Source organism: Rhinopithecus roxellana, chromosome 16, assembly GCF_007565055.1.
Source record: "Rhinopithecus roxellana isolate Shanxi Qingling chromosome 16, ASM756505v1, whole genome shotgun sequence".
Lineage (NCBI taxonomy): Eukaryota > Metazoa > Chordata > Mammalia > Primates > Cercopithecidae > Rhinopithecus > Rhinopithecus roxellana.
Genome location: NC_044564.1, coordinates 65,016,147 through 65,034,438, shown reverse-complemented (window position 1 = coordinate 65,034,438; position 18,292 = coordinate 65,016,147). Strand labels below are relative to the sequence as shown.

General features: G+C 38.5%; 1 protein-coding gene across 8 annotated transcripts in view; it reads left to right on the top strand.

Annotated features, from left to right (window-relative positions):
• The window catches only part of MPDZ (multiple PDZ domain crumbs cell polarity complex component), a 179,203-nt gene that overhangs the window by 17,465 nt on the left and 143,446 nt on the right, over nt 1-18,292 (top strand). For 6 of the 8 annotated variants that reach the window (XM_030920145.1, XM_030920146.1, XM_030920148.1 and 3 more), the window contains exons 2-3: nt 7,886-7,958; nt 10,422-10,588. In XM_030920145.1, the coding sequence (XP_030776005.1) occupies nt 7,943-7,958; nt 10,422-10,588 (183 nt within the window). In that variant the 5' untranslated portion in view covers nt 7,886-7,942. Of the gene's footprint in view, nt 1-4,614; nt 4,650-7,382; nt 7,420-7,885; nt 7,959-10,421; nt 10,589-18,292 lie in introns of those variants that run through there. The other 2 variants (XM_010383157.2, XM_010383156.2) reach the window with 2 other exon arrangements.

The following is an 18,292-nucleotide window of genomic DNA, read 5'->3' as shown; positions in this document are numbered from 1 at the left end:
CAGAATGATTTGTGTTATGTTTCAAACGTTGATTCTCTACTTTGTAAAAGCTGTGCCTACATGTTAGCATTACAACTTGTTGAAAAGTAAAATGATTACTCAGTTACTCCGTTCCTACTTCTAAATAATACCAAATATTCTGTTTTATTTTTATCCCCTGCTGACACTAATGTTATCAACAAATTGCTGAAGAATCATATGGTCACAGGTAAAATCTTCGAGATGTATTAAGGATTAGGCAGCTCTCATGATGTTAAAGTTTTACAGGAAGCGTGAAAGGTAAAATGATTTTATGTTTTTCTCTAAGCTAGCATGTACATAGTAGGATTGTTAGATAAAATAGCAGATGCCCAAGTTAAGTTTGAATTTCAGATAAATAAGATTGGATTTTAGTATAAATATGTCCCAAGTATGGCATGGGACATACACTAAAAAAGTATTCATTTACTTGAAATTCAAATTTAACTAGCATCCTGTGTTTTTATTTGATAAATCTGGCAACCGTCTATTAAGATATAAAGTTTGAAAAACACAAAAGTAATGCAGTAAAGTTTGAAAAACACAAAAGTAATGCAGTACAAAGTAAGATTGTCTCAGCGTCCTTCAGCCTGCCATATCCCACTATCAGTGTCTTTGAAAAAGTTGCAGAATAGTCTATGCTTTTATAAACACGCACACATCAGTTTTTACTTACCTAAACAATTGCCCTCCTATTCTTCTGTACAAAGTGTAGCAACTTCATACCTTGTTCTGTATCTTCTTTTTTATAAATTCGACAATATATTTTCACCACGTGATTTTTGCGAGACAGTTCGGAAAATATGGGGTAGTGTGATAGAGTTTGGGCTTTAAAATAAGGGACAGTAGGGTTCAATTCCAAGTTCTCCCACTTACTAGCTGTGTCACCTTGATTAAGACCCCGACCTCTCCTTTTCTCTGTTGTGTTATCTGCAATAATGTGTCAGGCATTGGAGGATATTGTGGGGAGCAAGGTGGTGAGAGTCCTCACACGCATGATGGAGCGTGTATAAACTGCACTTGCCTAGCACTCTGGTGCCTAACAGATACTGAATTCATTGAGCTATTACTGATATGTCTTGTGGTTCTAAAAGCTAAGGCTGTTGGAACAGATTTTAGGTTCAATTTTTATAACCAAATAGTGATATAGCCACAAGCAGGATACATGAACAGCAACTAGAGGGAAACTGGTAATTTTTCTGTGCCAGATTTGAATACAGTTGTCCCACCCCTTGGAACATGGGGGATACATTCCAAGACCCCCAGTAGTTACCTGAAACCAAACATAGTACCTTACCCCATATGTACAGGCCTGTTATTCTATTGAATTTTGCCTTATTGTGCTTTGCAGATATTGCATTTTTTAAAACAAATTGATGGTTTATGGCGACTCTGTGTCAAGCAAGTCTATTGGTGCCATTTTCTTTTCCAACAGCATGCGCTTACTTTGTGTGTGTCACGTTTTGTTAATTCTTATAATATTTCATGCCCTTTATTATTCTTACATCTGTTACAGTGATCTGTGATCAGTAATCTTTGATGTTACCATTTTAATTATTTTGGGGTGCTGCAGCCCTGCACATTTAAGATGGCGAGCTTAATAAATGTTGCACATGTTCCAACTGCTCCATCAACTGGCCGTACCCATTCTCTTTCCCTCTTCTGAGGCTTCTCTATTCCCTGACACAGAGCAGTATTGAAATTAGGCTGTTTAGTGTTCAAGTGACGGGAAGAGTTGCATGCCTCTCACTTTAAATCAAAAGCTAGAAATAATTAAGTTTAGTGAAGAAGGCATGTTGAAAGTAGAGATAGACTGAAGGCTAGGCGTGTTGTGCCAAATGGCCAAGTTGTGAATGCAAAGGAAAAGGTCTTGAAGGAAATTAAAAGAGCTTCTCCAGTGACCACATGTAAAGCAAAACAGCCTTATTGTTGATATGGAGAAAGTTGTAATGGTCTGGATAGAAAATCAAATCAGCCACATCATTCCCTTAAGCCAAAGCCTAATACAGAGCAAAATCCTAACACTCTTCAGTTCTGTGAAGGCTGAGAGAGGTGAGGGAGCTGCAGAAAAAAAGTTGGAAGCTGGCAGAGGTTGGTTCATGAGGCTTAATGAAAGAAGCCATCTGTATGACATAAAAGTGCAAGGTGAAGCAGCAGGTGCTAATGTAGAGGCTTCAGAAAGCTATGCAGAAGATCTGGCTAAGATCATTAATGAAGTTGGCTGCCCTAAACAACAGATTTTTAATGTAGATGGAACAGCTTTATATTGAAAGAAGAGGCTATCAGGGACTTAAATAGGAGTAGTCAATGTCTGGCTTCAAAGCTTTAAAGAGACTGACTCTCTCATTAGGAGCTAATGCAGCTGGTGATGTCAAATTGAAGCCAGTGCTTATTTACCATTTCAAAAAGTTTTGGGCCCTTAAGAGTTATGCCAAATCTGCTGTGCCTGTGTTCTCTGTGAATGGAAAAAGAAAGCCTGGTTAACAGCACATCTGTTTATAGCATGGCTTACTGAATGCTTTAAGCCCACTGTTGAGACCTACTGCTCAGAAAAAGGTTCTTTTAAAATATATTACTGCTCATTGACAAGGCACCTGGTTATCCAAGAGCTCTGATAGAGTTTTACAAAGAGATGAATGTTGTTTTCATGTCGCTAACACAACATCCATTCTGCAGTCCCTGGACCACAGAGTAATTTTGACTTTCAAGTCTTATTATTGAAAAAATACATTTTGTAAAGTTATAGCTTCTGTACTTAATTATTCCTCTGCTAGATTAGGGCAAAGTAAATGGAAAACCTTCTGGCAAGGATTGACCAATTTAGATGCCATTAAGATATTTGTAATTCATGGGAGGAAGTCAAAATACCAACATTAGCAGGAGTTTGGAGGAAGTTGATTGTAAAACTCTTATGAATAATGCTGAGGGTTCAAGACTTCAGTGGAAGAAGTCACAGAAGATGTGGTACAAATAGAGAACTAGAATTTCAAATGGAGACTGAAGATGTGACTGAATTGCTGTACTCTCATGATAAAGTTTGAATGAATGAGGAGTTGCTTTTTATGGATGAGTAAAGAAAGTGGTTTCTTGAGATGAAATGTATGCCTGGTGAAGATGTGAACATCATTGAAATGAAAAAAAGGATTGAGGCTATTACATAACCTTCGCTGATAAAGCAGGAGCAGGATTTGAGAGGTTCTATTGTGGGTAAAATGCTATCAAACAGCATCCCATGCTCCAGAGAAATCTTTCATGAAAGGAAGAATCAACCAATGTGGCAAAGCTCATTGTTGATTTATTTTCAGAAATTGTCACAGCGACCCCAGCCTTCAGCAACCACCACCCGTCAGTCAGCAGCCATCAGCACAAAGGCGAGACTCTCCACCAGCACAAAGACTATGACTCACTGAAGTCTCAGATGATCACTAGCATTTTTTGACAGTAAACTATTTTTTAATAAAGGTGTATAGAGTGTTTTCCTAGACATAATGCTGTTGCACATTTAATAGACTACAGTGTAGTGTAAATATAACTTTTGTACTCACTGGGAAATCAAAAAATTCGTGTGACCCCTTTTATTGAGAGATTCACTTTATTGCAGTGGTCTGGAATTGATCCTACAATATCTCTGAGGTATGCTGTTTTTTTTTTTTTAACTTTTATAAATACATACCTATGATAAAGTTTAATTTACAGATTAAGCTCAATAAGAGATTAACAACAACTAATAATAAAATAGAACAATTACAACAATATACTGTGTATTCTTAATTCTCTTTGTGTTGAGGGATTTAGTACCTTGAAATGTAAAAGCAGTGTGTTTGAATATACTTTGAATATCAATTTAAAGAGGCTTCTTAAGGGTTTTTCTTAAAATCTTGGATTTTGAAAGTGATTTGTTTAAAGATGTATGGACATTAACATTACATAAATGGTGAATATTCCTGATCTTTCTTTGATAGACCCACTGCTGGTTTCTAACATACGTATTTCTGACTTCTTCATACCTTGTCTGAACAGTTGGCTGATTTGACTATCTACAACAGTCTGTTCCATTTCAGACTTCATTCATTTTGGGTCTCTATTTCTTCCTTTGGTTTCACTTTATGTAGGGCATGGTCTGTTTGAACTTGGAAACAGGGAAGTCGAATCTTCCTGCTTTCTAGAGGCAGCATATTGTAGAAATTAAATTGTGGACTCTGGAGCTAGATGGCTTGTGTTAAGATCCTTGCTCTATCACTTAGTAGTGGTGTGGACTTAGACGAGTTACTTAACCTGTCTGTACCTCATTTTCCTTGTTTATAAAGTGAGTGGATTGTGTAAGTATTAAAGGACTTAATTGGAAGCATGATTCAAATAGTACCTAGCATGTGGTAGGTGCTGTGTGTTTGCTGTTATCATTTCTGCTTCTGTTTCAGCATTAGTGCTGATCTTCTTCTTATCATATCCATAGCTCATCTCTTTTCTGCCTCTCTGATTCCTTATTGTCACTGCTTAGCATGAATTGTCCAGACGGAAAAAAAAAAAAAAAAAAAAAAAAAGAGAAAATCCCTCAGAACTTGGCATTCTTCTGACATGTTGGATCTTCTTTAAGTCACGCCAGTTGGCCATGACCCACTGTTACCATTCAGGTATCCTTAAGTTTCCATATAGTATTTAAATGGGCAAAAAGGGAAAGGAAATGGTAGGATGGTGAAAAGGTGACAAGAGGAATTCATGGCTGCAATTTGAAGGGAGTGGACTCTATCTCAAAAATTTTGTGATTATAAATGAATTTGTTTATAATTAGAACTGAATCCTCAGGACAGGTGTATCAGGCACAGAAAGGAACTATTTTTTAAAAATTCTTATCTTTTTGTCGGGTTTGCTAATGGTGAAATCCCCTGAAAAATCTCAAAAAAAGCTATGTATTTATTTTAGGGACATCCAAGCATAGAAAAGAAACTCTGAAACTGTAATTTAAACAAATCATTGAAATACAAAAGAGTAGAGCTCTCTCATCTGGGAGCTATTTTTTTTTTTAACCTTTATAATTTTGGGGGGAAGAAAAAGTAATTCTGTTTTACTGTAACCGACTTGTAGATGAACTTTCGGACAACAGTGTTTTTCTCAATTAGGAACTGCCTACGCTGTACTTTCTCTGCAGACTTCTCATAAATCAGTGAGCTTCTAAATCTGAGGTCTACCTCCCATGTATGTCAGGAACACTGTCTATCTTTAGAAATAATTTTTCATGTGCATACCAAACACATGTATAATTTTATCCTTTCAAAACGTTATAAACATCATTCATTTATAAATAGAGACTCAGATTCAGAAAAAGATAAGTGAGTTAACAAGGGCATATAGCTAGTTGAAATTTAAATTCAGGTCATCAGACTCTCTAGGCCATGCTTTTTTATTGCTATCATGCTTCTTCCTGGGTGATTAAATGTACTTTTGTAGCCTTGGACTTCCTTATATTGGGGTATCTTTATTCAGGCAATTCTCCTGGCTCAGCCTCTTGGAGCAGCTGGGACTGCAGGCACATGCACCACGCCCAGCTAATTTTTGTATTTTTGGTAGAGACGGGGTTTCACCATATTGGCCAGGCTGGTCTCGAACTCCTGAGCTCAGGTTATTTGCTGGGATTACAGGCATGCCCAGCCCTATTTTTTCTGGATTTGGGACGGGACAGAGTCTCGCTCTGTTGCCAGGCTGGAATATTGTGGCACGATCTTGGCTCACTACAACCTCCGCGTCCCTGGTTCAAGTGATTCTCCTGTTTCAGACTCCTGAGTAGCTGGGATTATAGGCGTGTTCTACCACACCCAGCTAATTTTTGTATTTTTAGTAGAGACGGGGTTTCACCATGTTGGCCAGGATGGTCTTGATCTCCTGACCTCGTGATCCGCCCCCCCCTCAGCCTCCCAAAGTGCTGGGATTACAGGCATGAGCCACTGTGCCTGGCCTATTTTTGTGTTTTAATTACCAGAAGTTAATTGTTTTTGAGGTGGGGTGGCTAATAGTAGGCTGTTTTGTGAAGGAGTATTATATTCTTCTTGTAAATAAGAGTAAAAAAAAATCACCAATTTGTTTTTTTAATATTACCCTATATTAGGCCTCATGAAATAATGTGTTGCTCGGCATTGGAATTCCTATCTATGTGGAATATATTGACTTAGCATTAATCCTGAATAAATGTATCATAGTTACAAGTTATGCTATGAGCTGGAAATTGGCATACTTTATCTCATTTTTCAAAATATACCCAATGAGTAAGTGTGTTTTAAAAGAAACAGGTTGAAATGATAGGTCCCTTGCTCAAGGCCACACTTCTATTTAGGTTTCAATGCCAGGCCAGAGCCAGTATCCTCTTTTCTTGACACAAAGGCACTTTTTAAAACAAGTGCCAGTAGTTAAATGATTTGACATTTGAAATGGAGTTGATGTTTCAAATAGTATGTTCTAAATTGGGATAAGACAAGTCAATACATACTGTTCTCTGTTATCACACAGAGCTAATTGCAGGCAATGATGTTTTGTTTTGTAGATCTGCTCATCTACATCACACACTTACTTTTTAGCCAAATGAATTTTGTCTTAAAAAGGTAACAGGAGGCAACTTGTTCTTTTTAAGAGAAATCCCATTTTATCTTCCAGATGAAAAATGAGAGTGTATGGTGGTAGATTTCTCTATTGAAGGAATGACTGACTGACTGACTTCTTCATGATTCAGGGTTTTCTGTGAGGCAAAAGAGAGATGGAACTATGGGGATAGTTGTGCAGATTTGTTTGGCAGCAAAGGCTCAAGATGGATTAGTGACATGGATGTTAGTATTGCAGATCTGTATCCAGTACTTCAAAGAATCTAGTTAAGTATTGTTAGAGGAAGATGAGATGTGTGGATTGAAGGAGTTGAGAAGATTTCTTTGAATGGGAAAGAGGAGAACATTATAGTCAGGAGAGTATTTTGAGAACTTTTGAAAAATTTAACACTGTGTGCTCCCTTTTGTTCAGTTTTTCATCCATGATTTAATGTATTATCTTCCAGTAGTTCAGGTACTGCTTGAGTGTCACATTCATTTCTTTTTTTCTTTTCTTTTCTTTTTTTTTTTTTTGAGATGGAGTCTTGTTCTGTGGCCCAGGCTGGAGTGCTGTGGCATGATCACGGCTCAGCGCAACCACCGCTTCCTGGGTTCAAGTGATTCCCCTGCCTCAGCATCCTGAGTAGCTGGGATTACAGGTGTGCACTACCACACCTGGCTAATTTTTGTATTTTTATCAGAGACGGGGTTTCACCATGTTGACCAGGCTGATCTCAAACTCCTGACCTCAAGTGACGCACCCACCTTGGCTTCCCCAAGTGCCGGGATTACAGCTGTGAGCCACCGCGCCCAGCCCGCAGTTCATTTCTAATAGGTATGCATGCATTGTCTCCTCGGTTAGGGGTATGAGTCTTTGAGGGCAGGATCACATTTCCTACTTTTTATGTTTTTTGCAGCAGAATTTCTTATGTGGAGTTAAGTAAGCTTCTTATTCTACGCTTAAAGATCTATAAGTGAATACAAGATTATAGTGGTTTGTATTGTAAGTGGAACTTCTTATAGAAATATGTTTGAAACTTCTGCCACCTTTTTTAAAACAGAATTTATGTCTTTTACCTTATGCAAGTATTATGGGTAAATATATACATAGAAGATAATTTTGAATGAGTCCTAAAATGATTACTTTATTGTCTATAAAGAGAACTATCTTAAGTTGTATCAACAAGATTTTAATGGTCAAAAGAATTGGAGTTGTAGCGAGTGTTCTTTAGAGTATTTAGCTTTAGAATATAAAGTTCTGATAAAACATAACCATTCTATTTTATTTCTTTTTTGCACAGAGTTCCATTTTAATTGCTGTTAATCATTTTAGAGAAGAACACTGAACTTTGAAAAAAATGTTGGAAGCCATTGGTAAGACTTATTCTTTTCTGCCTACTTTTATAAGAATTGTAACTCCTCCCATTGGGATTTTTGACATATGATGTGTTTAACATAGCAGGGTTCTGTCTATAGTATCTAGATTTAAAAAGTTTTTACCTACTAACATTGTACTAAGGTAATATGTTTCTGTATTTGGACAATTTCATCTGAAGTATTATAAAAAACACATTACTTATAAGCAAAAATTAAAAACATACGAGATATTCTTCCAATTATGGGTTTTAATAAAGCTTAATGTAAGCCCAATTCTGATTTATGAGCCCAATTCTGGTTAATATCTATTTCTGGAAAGCATCTGGAATTTTAGCAGTATTTTTAATACTGAAAGAAGATATTACTTTTACTTGTGGCAGGTGAAGTACTACTGAGCTCTTGCTATTAATTGATAAAGAGAAAAATGTTACTCATTCTTATGCTTTAAGGCGGTTTAATTTCTACATGAGATAATTTAGGTCAAAATATCTACGTTTCCCAGACTCATGTGTTAATAATTTGTTTTCCCACTGCTCTTTAGTTTTAAAGAAACTAGTTAGTAGAACCATTTATAGCTAGATATATCAGGTATGGCACAGTACATGCAATTATCTGACACTCTAGTTCCTTACCCTATTTCAGGTAACTCTTTGGGTATGACTAAATGGAAAGTGTTTGAATTTCACTCTGGCACCTTAATCATTATGGCAGATACCTTGACGTCGGTGGGTTTTGAGGGATAGAGTGAGAGTCAGTGGCAGTAACGGGAGAAGGACCTGTTTTTGTGATCATGGGGATCTCTATGATGGCTTTTGTTCCTGGTACTGTTCTGGTAATGAAAATCTATGTATGTACATTTCCTTCACTTCCCATTTTATACTAAACACACATGCTGTAAAGACTACCAGTCCACATAGGAAAGTTCTTAATAGGAAAGTGGAAAGGAAAGGGCAAATACAGAATTATTTAAATCATTGTTTTCTAGTCTTTATTTTGTTTTGTGCTGAGTTGCACACTTTCCAAATAATTGATGTGGAAATTAATATTAGATTTGTATTCTGAGATACCATGAGACATATAACCCAGAATAAGATGCTCATGTGTATCTTTATCATTATTTGTTTTTAAAATTCTGCATATGAGTAAATATTGTTTGTTTAAGTTTGTGTGTGTGTGTGTGAACTCATGATCAACATCAATTTATATTTTAATCACCCTATTTCTTTGCAATTTCAGATTTGGTGCTATAGAAAGTGTCTGTGGTGATGATTCCAATTTTTTTTTTTTTTTTTGAGATGGAGTCTCACTCACTCTGACTGGAGTGTAGTGGTATGATCTCGGCTCACTGCAACTTCCACCTCCCAGGTTCAAGGGATTTTCTTGCCTCAGCTTCCTGAGTAGCTGGGATTACAGGCACATGCCACCATGCCCATCTAATTTTTGTATTTTTAGTAGAGACGAGGTTTTACCATGTTGACCAGGCTGGTCTCAAACTCCTGAGCTCAAGTAATCCACCCACCTCAGCCTCCCAAACTGCTGGTATTACAGTCATGAGCCACCATGCCCTGCTGATTCCCCCTTTTTATCATTACTGGGATATGGCAAATACATTTAAATAGATATACTTGTTACCATCATGAATCTAAGTAATACATCTGAACAATCTTCATTAAAAAAAAATTTTGGCTTCACTTATAATTATGAGTGTGTAAGTGTATGTGTTTGTGTTTCAGGGAAAGATTTTTAACTATTATTTGTGGTAGAAACTCTGGCGTAAGTATGCTTGTAAGATGCTAGGACTAGTAGGACATAATTACTCAATATATTTACTTTTTGCAACGTTGTGCCTGGTTTGTATGGTGTTCAGTAATTATTTGAATTGATTTGCTTTGAAGTGAATAAAATATGCTATTTTATTTGCTATTTAATTTTGGAGAAAGATATTTAAAGTATTAAAAAGTTCACAGTTTTGTGTTTTTTGTATTTTTGTACTCCATTAAAAAATGTCTACTTTCTCTACAGTTTTTGTTGTTGTTGTTGTTTTGAGATGGAGTCTCGCTCTGTCTCCCTGGCTGGAGTGCAGTGGCCCAATCTCAGCCCACTGCAACCTCTGCCTCCCAGATTCAAGTGATTCTCCTGCCTCAGCCCCCTGAGTAGCTGGGATTACAGGAGTGCACCACCATGCCCAGCAAATTTTTAGTAGAGACAGGGTTTCATTATGGTGGCCAGGCTGGTCTCGAACTCTTGAGCTCCAGTGATCCACCCGCCTGAGCCTCCCAAAGTGCTGGGATTACAGGCGTGAGCCACCACGTTTGGCCTACAGTTTTTTATGCAATTTAAAGGAGACGATTTTATGCACTCAATAGAAATAGTTTTAGAATTTCTACTAGATGGAGTCCTCATAGGCTGGACATGTGTCCTTTGAATCCTATTATTGACAAATGCTGCTCTTTGGTATAGACAAAAATCGGGCCCTGCAGGCAGCAGAGCGCTTACAGACCAAGCTGCGAGAACGTGGGGATGTAGCAAATGAAGACAAACTGAGCCTTCTGAAGTCAGTCCTGCAGAGCCCTCTCTTCAGTCAGATTCTGAGCCTTCAGACTTCTGTACAGCAGCTGAAAGACCAGGTAGGACATCATTCACCCAAGCAGGCGTTCACGACCTTGCATAGATCTTGTGAAAGCCTGGTGTTTTTCTGAAAGGCTGATTTTTCTATGTGTTAATGAATAGTTAATGAAGTCATTTAAACCTCCAAATGAGACATTCAGATTCAATGTGGCTTTTTTCCTCCTAGTTATTTTTGTAATGGTTGTTGCTGTATATTGTAGATGATATGACATTGTGTTGAAAGCTGTGTGGATGCTGAAGAATGAGTTTCTACAGGAAAAACGGATGATAAAAATATGTTTAGGATGGTTGGCTGTAGACTTGGTTTCCATCATCACTCAGGCTCATTGTTCATGTGATCGTTCATTCAGATTCGGACATTCAGTATACTTACAAGATTTCAGATAAGCCTGGATTTGCATGTGTAATCATGTGTATGAAGAAGGGAAATCACCTCTATTTTGACAGTAAAAGGAATAATTACATTGTCATCAGTTAGAGGAATTGCAATTCTCACTTCTTTGAAGAGTGTAAGTAGCAATTGCTTCCATGACAGCTCAGATGGTGATAAACATTAGAACTTCTAAATGTAACACAGTGCTTTTTTGTTCTGTAAAAAGTATGAGCATTAAAAAGTGCTAGCATTTATATTAAAATTAAAACATTTCACAATGACAGAGTGAAAACTGAAGTCAGATGTTCTTTGAACTTACTTAATTTAATCACCATTTCTATGCTTTAAAAAATATTTTAAAAATGTTTGTTATCTTCAAGGTTTAAAATCAATCTAATTATGCCTTCAATCCAAGTTGGTTTTCATTCTGATGTCTGTGGTATTAATTTAATGGTTATAGATGACTTGCTAGCAAATATTCTGCCTTTTAAGGTTAAAAATGAAACTTGAAGATTAGTTTCATAATTGAGTGAAACAGCTCCAGTTAAAAAAAAAAAAGCCCAAAATGTGGCTAATGTGAAAGAACAAAAAGTAGTAAGAGAGAATGAATTTGTTTAATGTCATATAACTTCTTAATCTAGATATTTTGTAGCAAAAAATGTAAATCAAGAAGAATCTTCACAAATACTTTTCTATAGTAAATTTCTATCTAATGGTCTTAAGTCGTGATCATGAATTTAAGGTGTTTTTGTTATATGTAGTTGTGTTTGTCTCCTTTACAAGTTATTGAAAAGATTGATTTTATTTTATTGTTGTTTATTTATTTTTTTATTATTTTTTATTTTTATTTTTATTTTTATTTTTTTGAGACGGAGTCTCGCTCTGTCGCCCAGGCTGGAGTGCAGTGGCCGGATCTCAGCTCCGCCTCCCAGGTTTACGCCATTCTCCTGCCTCAGCCTTCCGAGTAGCTGGGGCTACAGGCGCCCGCCACCTCGCCCGGCTAGTTTTTTGTATTTTTTAGTAGAGACGGGGTTTCACCGGGTTAGCCAGGATGGTCTCGATCTCCTGACCTCGTGATCCGCCCGTCTCGGCCTCCCAAAGTGCTGGGATTACAGGCTTGAGCCACCGCGCCCGGCTATTTTACTGTTTTTTGAGACAGAGTCTCATTCTGTCACCATGGCTGGAGTACAGTGGCACCATCTTGGATCACTGCAGCCTCTGTCTCCCTGGTTCAAGAGATTCTCCTGCCTCAGCCTCCCAACTAGCTGGGATTATAGGTGCCCAATACCACACCCAGCTAATTTTTGTATTTTTAGTAGAGATGGGGGGGGGGGGGGTTTCACCATGTTGGCTAGGCCGGTCTCGAACTCCTGACCTCAAATGATCTACGTGCTTCAGCCTCCCAAGGTGCTGGGATTACAGGAGTGAGCCACCACACCTGGCAAGACTGATTTTCAGTACTGGTTTTCAGAATGTATTGGCAAGCTTTTGGAGAAACCAGTATCCTGAATAAAAGCATAATTACGTTGTGGAAATTATCTGCTTTATCAGAGAGTGTAAAGAAGTTGAACAGATATCTTCTATTCTTATTATGTTATGTGAAAACATGATGAGAATGAGAAGAAAAGTTGAAACAAAAAGAGTGCTAGCAAGTGTGTTGGGACATACCACTGGCCCAGTGAGATAACTTGAAATTTCCCTTGCAGACAGTCTTATATAAAAGGAATAGCATTTGTGCATACAGTGTCTCATGAAAGGAGGGGACAAATAGGCCTGCCTATTAAGCTTGTTTTACCATTTCCGTATGGAGGTAGGATATGGGCTCTAAGAGTATTTGAGTCTCACGTGATTCAGATGAAACCTACTTGGAAATTTGTTGAGACTGAGACTAACTACAGCATGATCTTATTATTTTGTTAATGATAGACACTGGTATATTTTAAGACTACAAAAATTGTGAGGTCTGAGAATTCTATGGGGCATGTCTTACATGTTTTTGGACTTTGGGCTTCTTGGCCACATGTTCGTATACAGTGAAAAACTAATACTGAAAGGGACCAAGAAAAACACCTAGTTTATACGCTGTAGATTACAGTGGCTTAGAGAGGTTAAGTGACTTGATTATAAGAGTAGAGTAGAACTAGAACTTAGTTTTCTTTGGAGCCTGTCTTACGTCTTCTTCTTCTTCCTTTTTTTTTTTTTTTGGTAGAAAGTTGGTCCCTAGATGCCAAGAATTTTCTTTTGTTTAAAATCATTAATAACTTTTTACAGTGTCTGTGACTCTTTTTTTAATCTCCATTCTTTACTAATTCAATTCCATTTGTTTACCAGATTCTTTCTTATATGACTAGAGTAAAAATTTAAAAACTTATTTTCTATTCTAAAATTTAAATATAAGTACTCTAGACTTTTGTCATGTCAGATTTACATTTTCTATGTAGTTTACCAACTGCTGATTTATTAATATTTATAATTTAATAATTAATGAATTTGAGGAATGAAATTTATTCTTTTAAACCAGTGGCTACACAAATCTGACCAATGGCTAGCTTATATTTATTACTTCATACCTTACCTATTTTCAAATGTATAATTTTATATGCATGACAGGTACAATTTACTATCTCCATCTTTTTTACTATTACTAGAAAATACGACCCTCTGATTCTCCCTCTCCATCAGCCTCCTGTTTTTTTAGAAGTAAAGGAACTGAATAATTGAAAAGCTTGAGGTATATGCAGCATATTGGAGAACATGATCATATTGTTGCATTAATGACAGATGCTGACATGCCATGTTGAATTAAGCCTACAATTTTTTTCCCTCAGATCCTTCTCATTACTTCTATTCAATAATGTTTAATTTTTTCAATTTGCTTCTTCAGTATTAAGACTGCCCTTAGAAATCAAACTGTTTCCCTTTGGCAAATTAAACACTTGACAGGTGTGTAACTGAGAGGGCAAAAAAGCCATGCCCTGAAGGGATGTGCTATTTAAATATTGTCAAAAATATTAGCAGGTCTGAGAATATAATTGATGTCTCTGTTTAACTCTGCCACATTGTGTATTGTTCTAATGCCAGCTAAAAGGATGCATGCTATTAAACCTGAATAATCTTTAATAGCTCTGGTTCATTTCCTATTGCATGATTCCTGTTTAAGTGAAGAGAAAAAAAAAAAAAAAGAACTGTGACTGTATGTCAATGATCTGTCAAATGCAAATTCTCAAGTAGTGTCCTCACTGTCACCTAGTCATCACTGCTAATCACTACAGGGCTTAATGCGTATTCATGACAAAAATCCAGCTATTGTGGGGGAAATAAACACGTTAGCAGTTTAATAATAGAAACTTGTCAGCCTTGAGGATATTGGATTTGCATATTTTTCTATGAAGTTTCTCCAGTCCAGTATAGGTGGATGCTACTTTCTTGATTAATTAATTGCTTTGCCTTAAGAATTGACCAGTGACACTAAATTAATCTTTTTACCCTGAATTATCTGTAGGAAAACTGAGAATTAAAATGATTAATTTCAGTAGAAATTTAGGACCAATACTTAAAAATCGACATTGCGGCCGGGCGCGGTGGCTCAAGCCTGTAATCCCAGCACTTTGGGAGGCCGAGACGGGTGGATCACGAGGTCAGGAGATCGAGTCCATCCTGGCTAACACGGTGAAACCCCGTCTCTACTAAAAATACAAAAAACTAGCCGGGCGAGGTGGCGGGCGCCTGTAGTCCCAGCTACTCGGGAGGCTGAGGCAGGAGAATGGCGGGAACCCGGGAGGCGGAGCTTGCAGTGAGCTGAGATCTGGCCACTGCACTCCAGTCCGGGCGACAGAGCGAGACTCCGCCTCAAAAAAAAAAAAAAAAAAAAAAAAAAATCGACATTGCTAAGATTATTTTTAAAGCTACGGCAACAGAGACCAATTCCAAGATTGGAGAAATAATGTGGATAACGCAGGCTGCAAAAGCTGCTTAGACAGCAAATAAGCCTCAGCACAGAATATTCAGGAGGTCTCTCCTTGTCAATGACCTTCAGACTTTTTGGAGTGTGGCATTCTATTGTTTTGTTGTTGGTGTTTGTTTAATATTTCCAGGATTCTAGTTCATTTATTTTCCTTCCCCAAAGTGTAGGCTTACACAGATATCATCTAGATGCATAATGTATATGCACACAAAATTAAGGCAGATTTTTCTTTGGAAATTTTATGACAACTCTTGAAATAATTATAGAGATGCTGTGTTAACATAGGATCAGGGTTGAAAATTACTCTTAAGGGGGCGGAGCAAGATGGCCGAATAGGAACAGCTCCAGTCTCCAACTCCCAGCGTGAGCGACACAGAAGACCGGTGATTTCTGCATTTTCAACTGAGGTACTGGGGTCATCTCACTGGGGAGTGCCAGACAATCGGTGCTGGTCAGCTGCTGCAGCCCGACCAGCGAGAGCTGAAGCAGGGCGAGGCATTGCCTCACCTGGGAAGCACAAGGGGGAAGGGAATCCCTTTTCCTAGCCAGGGGAACTGAGACACACAACACCTGGAAAATTGGGTAATTCCCACCCCAATACTGCGCTTTAAGCAAATGGGCACACCAGGAGATTATACCCACACCTGGCCGGGAGGGTCCCACGGCCCCGGGCCTCCCTTATTGCTAGCACAGCAGTCTGCGATCTAACCGCAAGGCAGCAGCGAGGCTAGGGGAGGGGCGCCCGCCATTGCTGAGGCTGAAGTAGGTAAACAAAGCCACTGGGAAGCTTGAACTGGGTGGAGCTCACAGCAGCTCAAGGAAACCTGCCTGTCTCTGTAGACTCCACCTCTGGGGACAGGGCACAGCTAAACAACAACAGGGGAAGCAGCAGAGGCCTATGCAGACGCGAACGACTCTGTCTGACAGCTTTGAAGAGAGCAGTGGATCTCCCAACACGGAGGTTGAGATCTGAGAACAGACAGACTGCCTGCTCAAGTGGGTCCCTGACCCCTGAGTAGCCTAACTGGGAGACATCCCCCACTAGGGGCAGTCTGACACCCCACACCTCACAGGGTGGAGTACACCCCTGAGAGGAAGCTTCCAAAGTAAGAATCAGACAGGTACACTCGCTGTTCAGCAATATTCTATCTTCTGCAACCTCTCCTGCTGATACCCAGGCAAACAGGGTCTGGAGTGGACCTCAAGCAATCTCCAACAGACCTACAGCTGAGGGTCCTGACTATTAGAAGGAAATCTATCAAACAGGAGGAACACCTATACCAAAACCCCATCAGTACGTCACCATCATCAAAGACCAGAGGCAGATAAAACCACAAAGACGGGGAAGAAGCAGGGCAGAAAAGCTGGAAATTCAAAAAATAAGAGCACATCTCCCCCTACAGAGGAGCACAGCTCATCGCCAGCAATGGATCAAAGCTGGTCAGAGAATGACTTTGACAAGATGAGAGAAGAAGGCTTCAGTCCATCAAACTTCTCAGAGCTAAAGGAGGAATTACGTACCCAGTGCAAAGAAACTAAAAATCTCGAAAAAAGAGTGGAAGAATTGATAGCTAGACTAATTAATGCAGAGAAGGTCATAAACGAAATGACAGAGATGAAAACCATGACACGAGAAATACGTGACAAATCCACAAGCTTCAGTAACTGACTCGATCAACTGGAAGAAAGAGTATCAGCGATTGAGGATCAAATGAATGAAATGAAGCGAGAAGAGAAACCAAAAGAAAAAAGAAGAAAAAGAAATGAACAAAGCCTGCAAGAAGTATGAGATTATGTAAAAAGACCAAATCTACGTCTGATTGGGGTGCCTGAAAGTGAGGGGGAAATGGAACCAAATTGGAAAACACTCTTCAGGATATCATCTAGGAGAACTTCCCCAACCTAGTAGGGCAGGCCAACATTCAAATTCAGGAAATACAGAGAACACCACAAAGATACTCCTCGAGAAGAGCAACTCCAAGACACATAATTGCCAGATTTACCAAAGTTGAAATGAAGGAAAAAATCTTAAGGGCAGCCAGAGAGAAAGGTCGGGTTACCCACAAAGAGAAGGCCATCAGAATAGCAGCAGACCTTTCAGCAGAAACTCTACAAGCCAGAAGAGAGTGGGGGCCAATATTCAACGTTCTTAAAGAAAAGAATTTTAAACCCAGAATTTCATATCCAGCCAAACTAAGTTTCATCAGTGAAGGAGAAATAAAATCCTTTACAGATAAGCAAATGCTTAGAGATTTTGTCACCACCAGGCCTGCCTTACAAGAGACCCTGAAGGAAGCCCTAAACATGGAAAGGAACAACCGGTACCAGCCATTGCAAAAACATGCCAAAATGTAAAGACCATTGAGGCTAGGAAGAAACTGCATCAACTAACGAGCAAAATAACCAGTTAATATCATAATGGCAGGATCAAGTTCACACATAACAATATTAGCCTTAAATGTTAATGGACTAAATGCTCCAATTAAAAGACACAGCCTGGCAAACTGGATAAAGAGTCAAGACCCATCAGTCTGCTGTATTCAGGAGACCCATCTCACATGCAGAGACACACATAGGCTCAAAATAAAGGGATGGAGGAAGATCTACCAAGCAAATGGAGAACAAAAAAAAGCAGGGATTGCAATCCTAGTCTCTGATAAAACAGACTTTAAACCATCAAAGATCAAAAGAGACAAAGAAGGCCATTACATAATGGTAAAGGGATCAATTCAACAGGAAGAGCTAACTATCCTAAATATATATGCACCCAATACAGGAGCACCCAGATTCATAAAGCAAGTCCTTAGAGACTTACAAAGAGACTTAGACTCCCATACAATAATAATGGGAGACTTCAACACTCCACTGTCAACATTAGACAGAGCAACGAGACAGAAAGTTAACAAGGATATCCAGGAATTGAACTCATCTCTGCACCAAGCGGACCTAATAGACATCTATAGAACTCTCCACCCCAAATCAACAGAATATACATTCTTCTCAGCACCACATCGCACTTATTCCAAAATTGACCACATAATTGAAAGTAAAGCACTCCTTAGCAAATGTAAAAGAACAGAAATTATAACAAACTGTCTCTCAGACCACAGTGCAATCAAACTAGAACTCAGGACTAAGAAACTCAATCAAAACCGCTCAACTACATGGAAACTGAACAACCTGCTCCTGAATGACTACTGTGTACATACGAAATGAAGGCAGAAATAAAGATGTTCTTTGAAACCAATGAGAACAAAGATACAACATACCAGAATCTCTGGGACACATTTAAAGCAGTGTGTAGAGGGAAATTTATAGCACTAAATGCCCACAAGAGAAAGCAGGAAAGATCTAAAATTGACACTC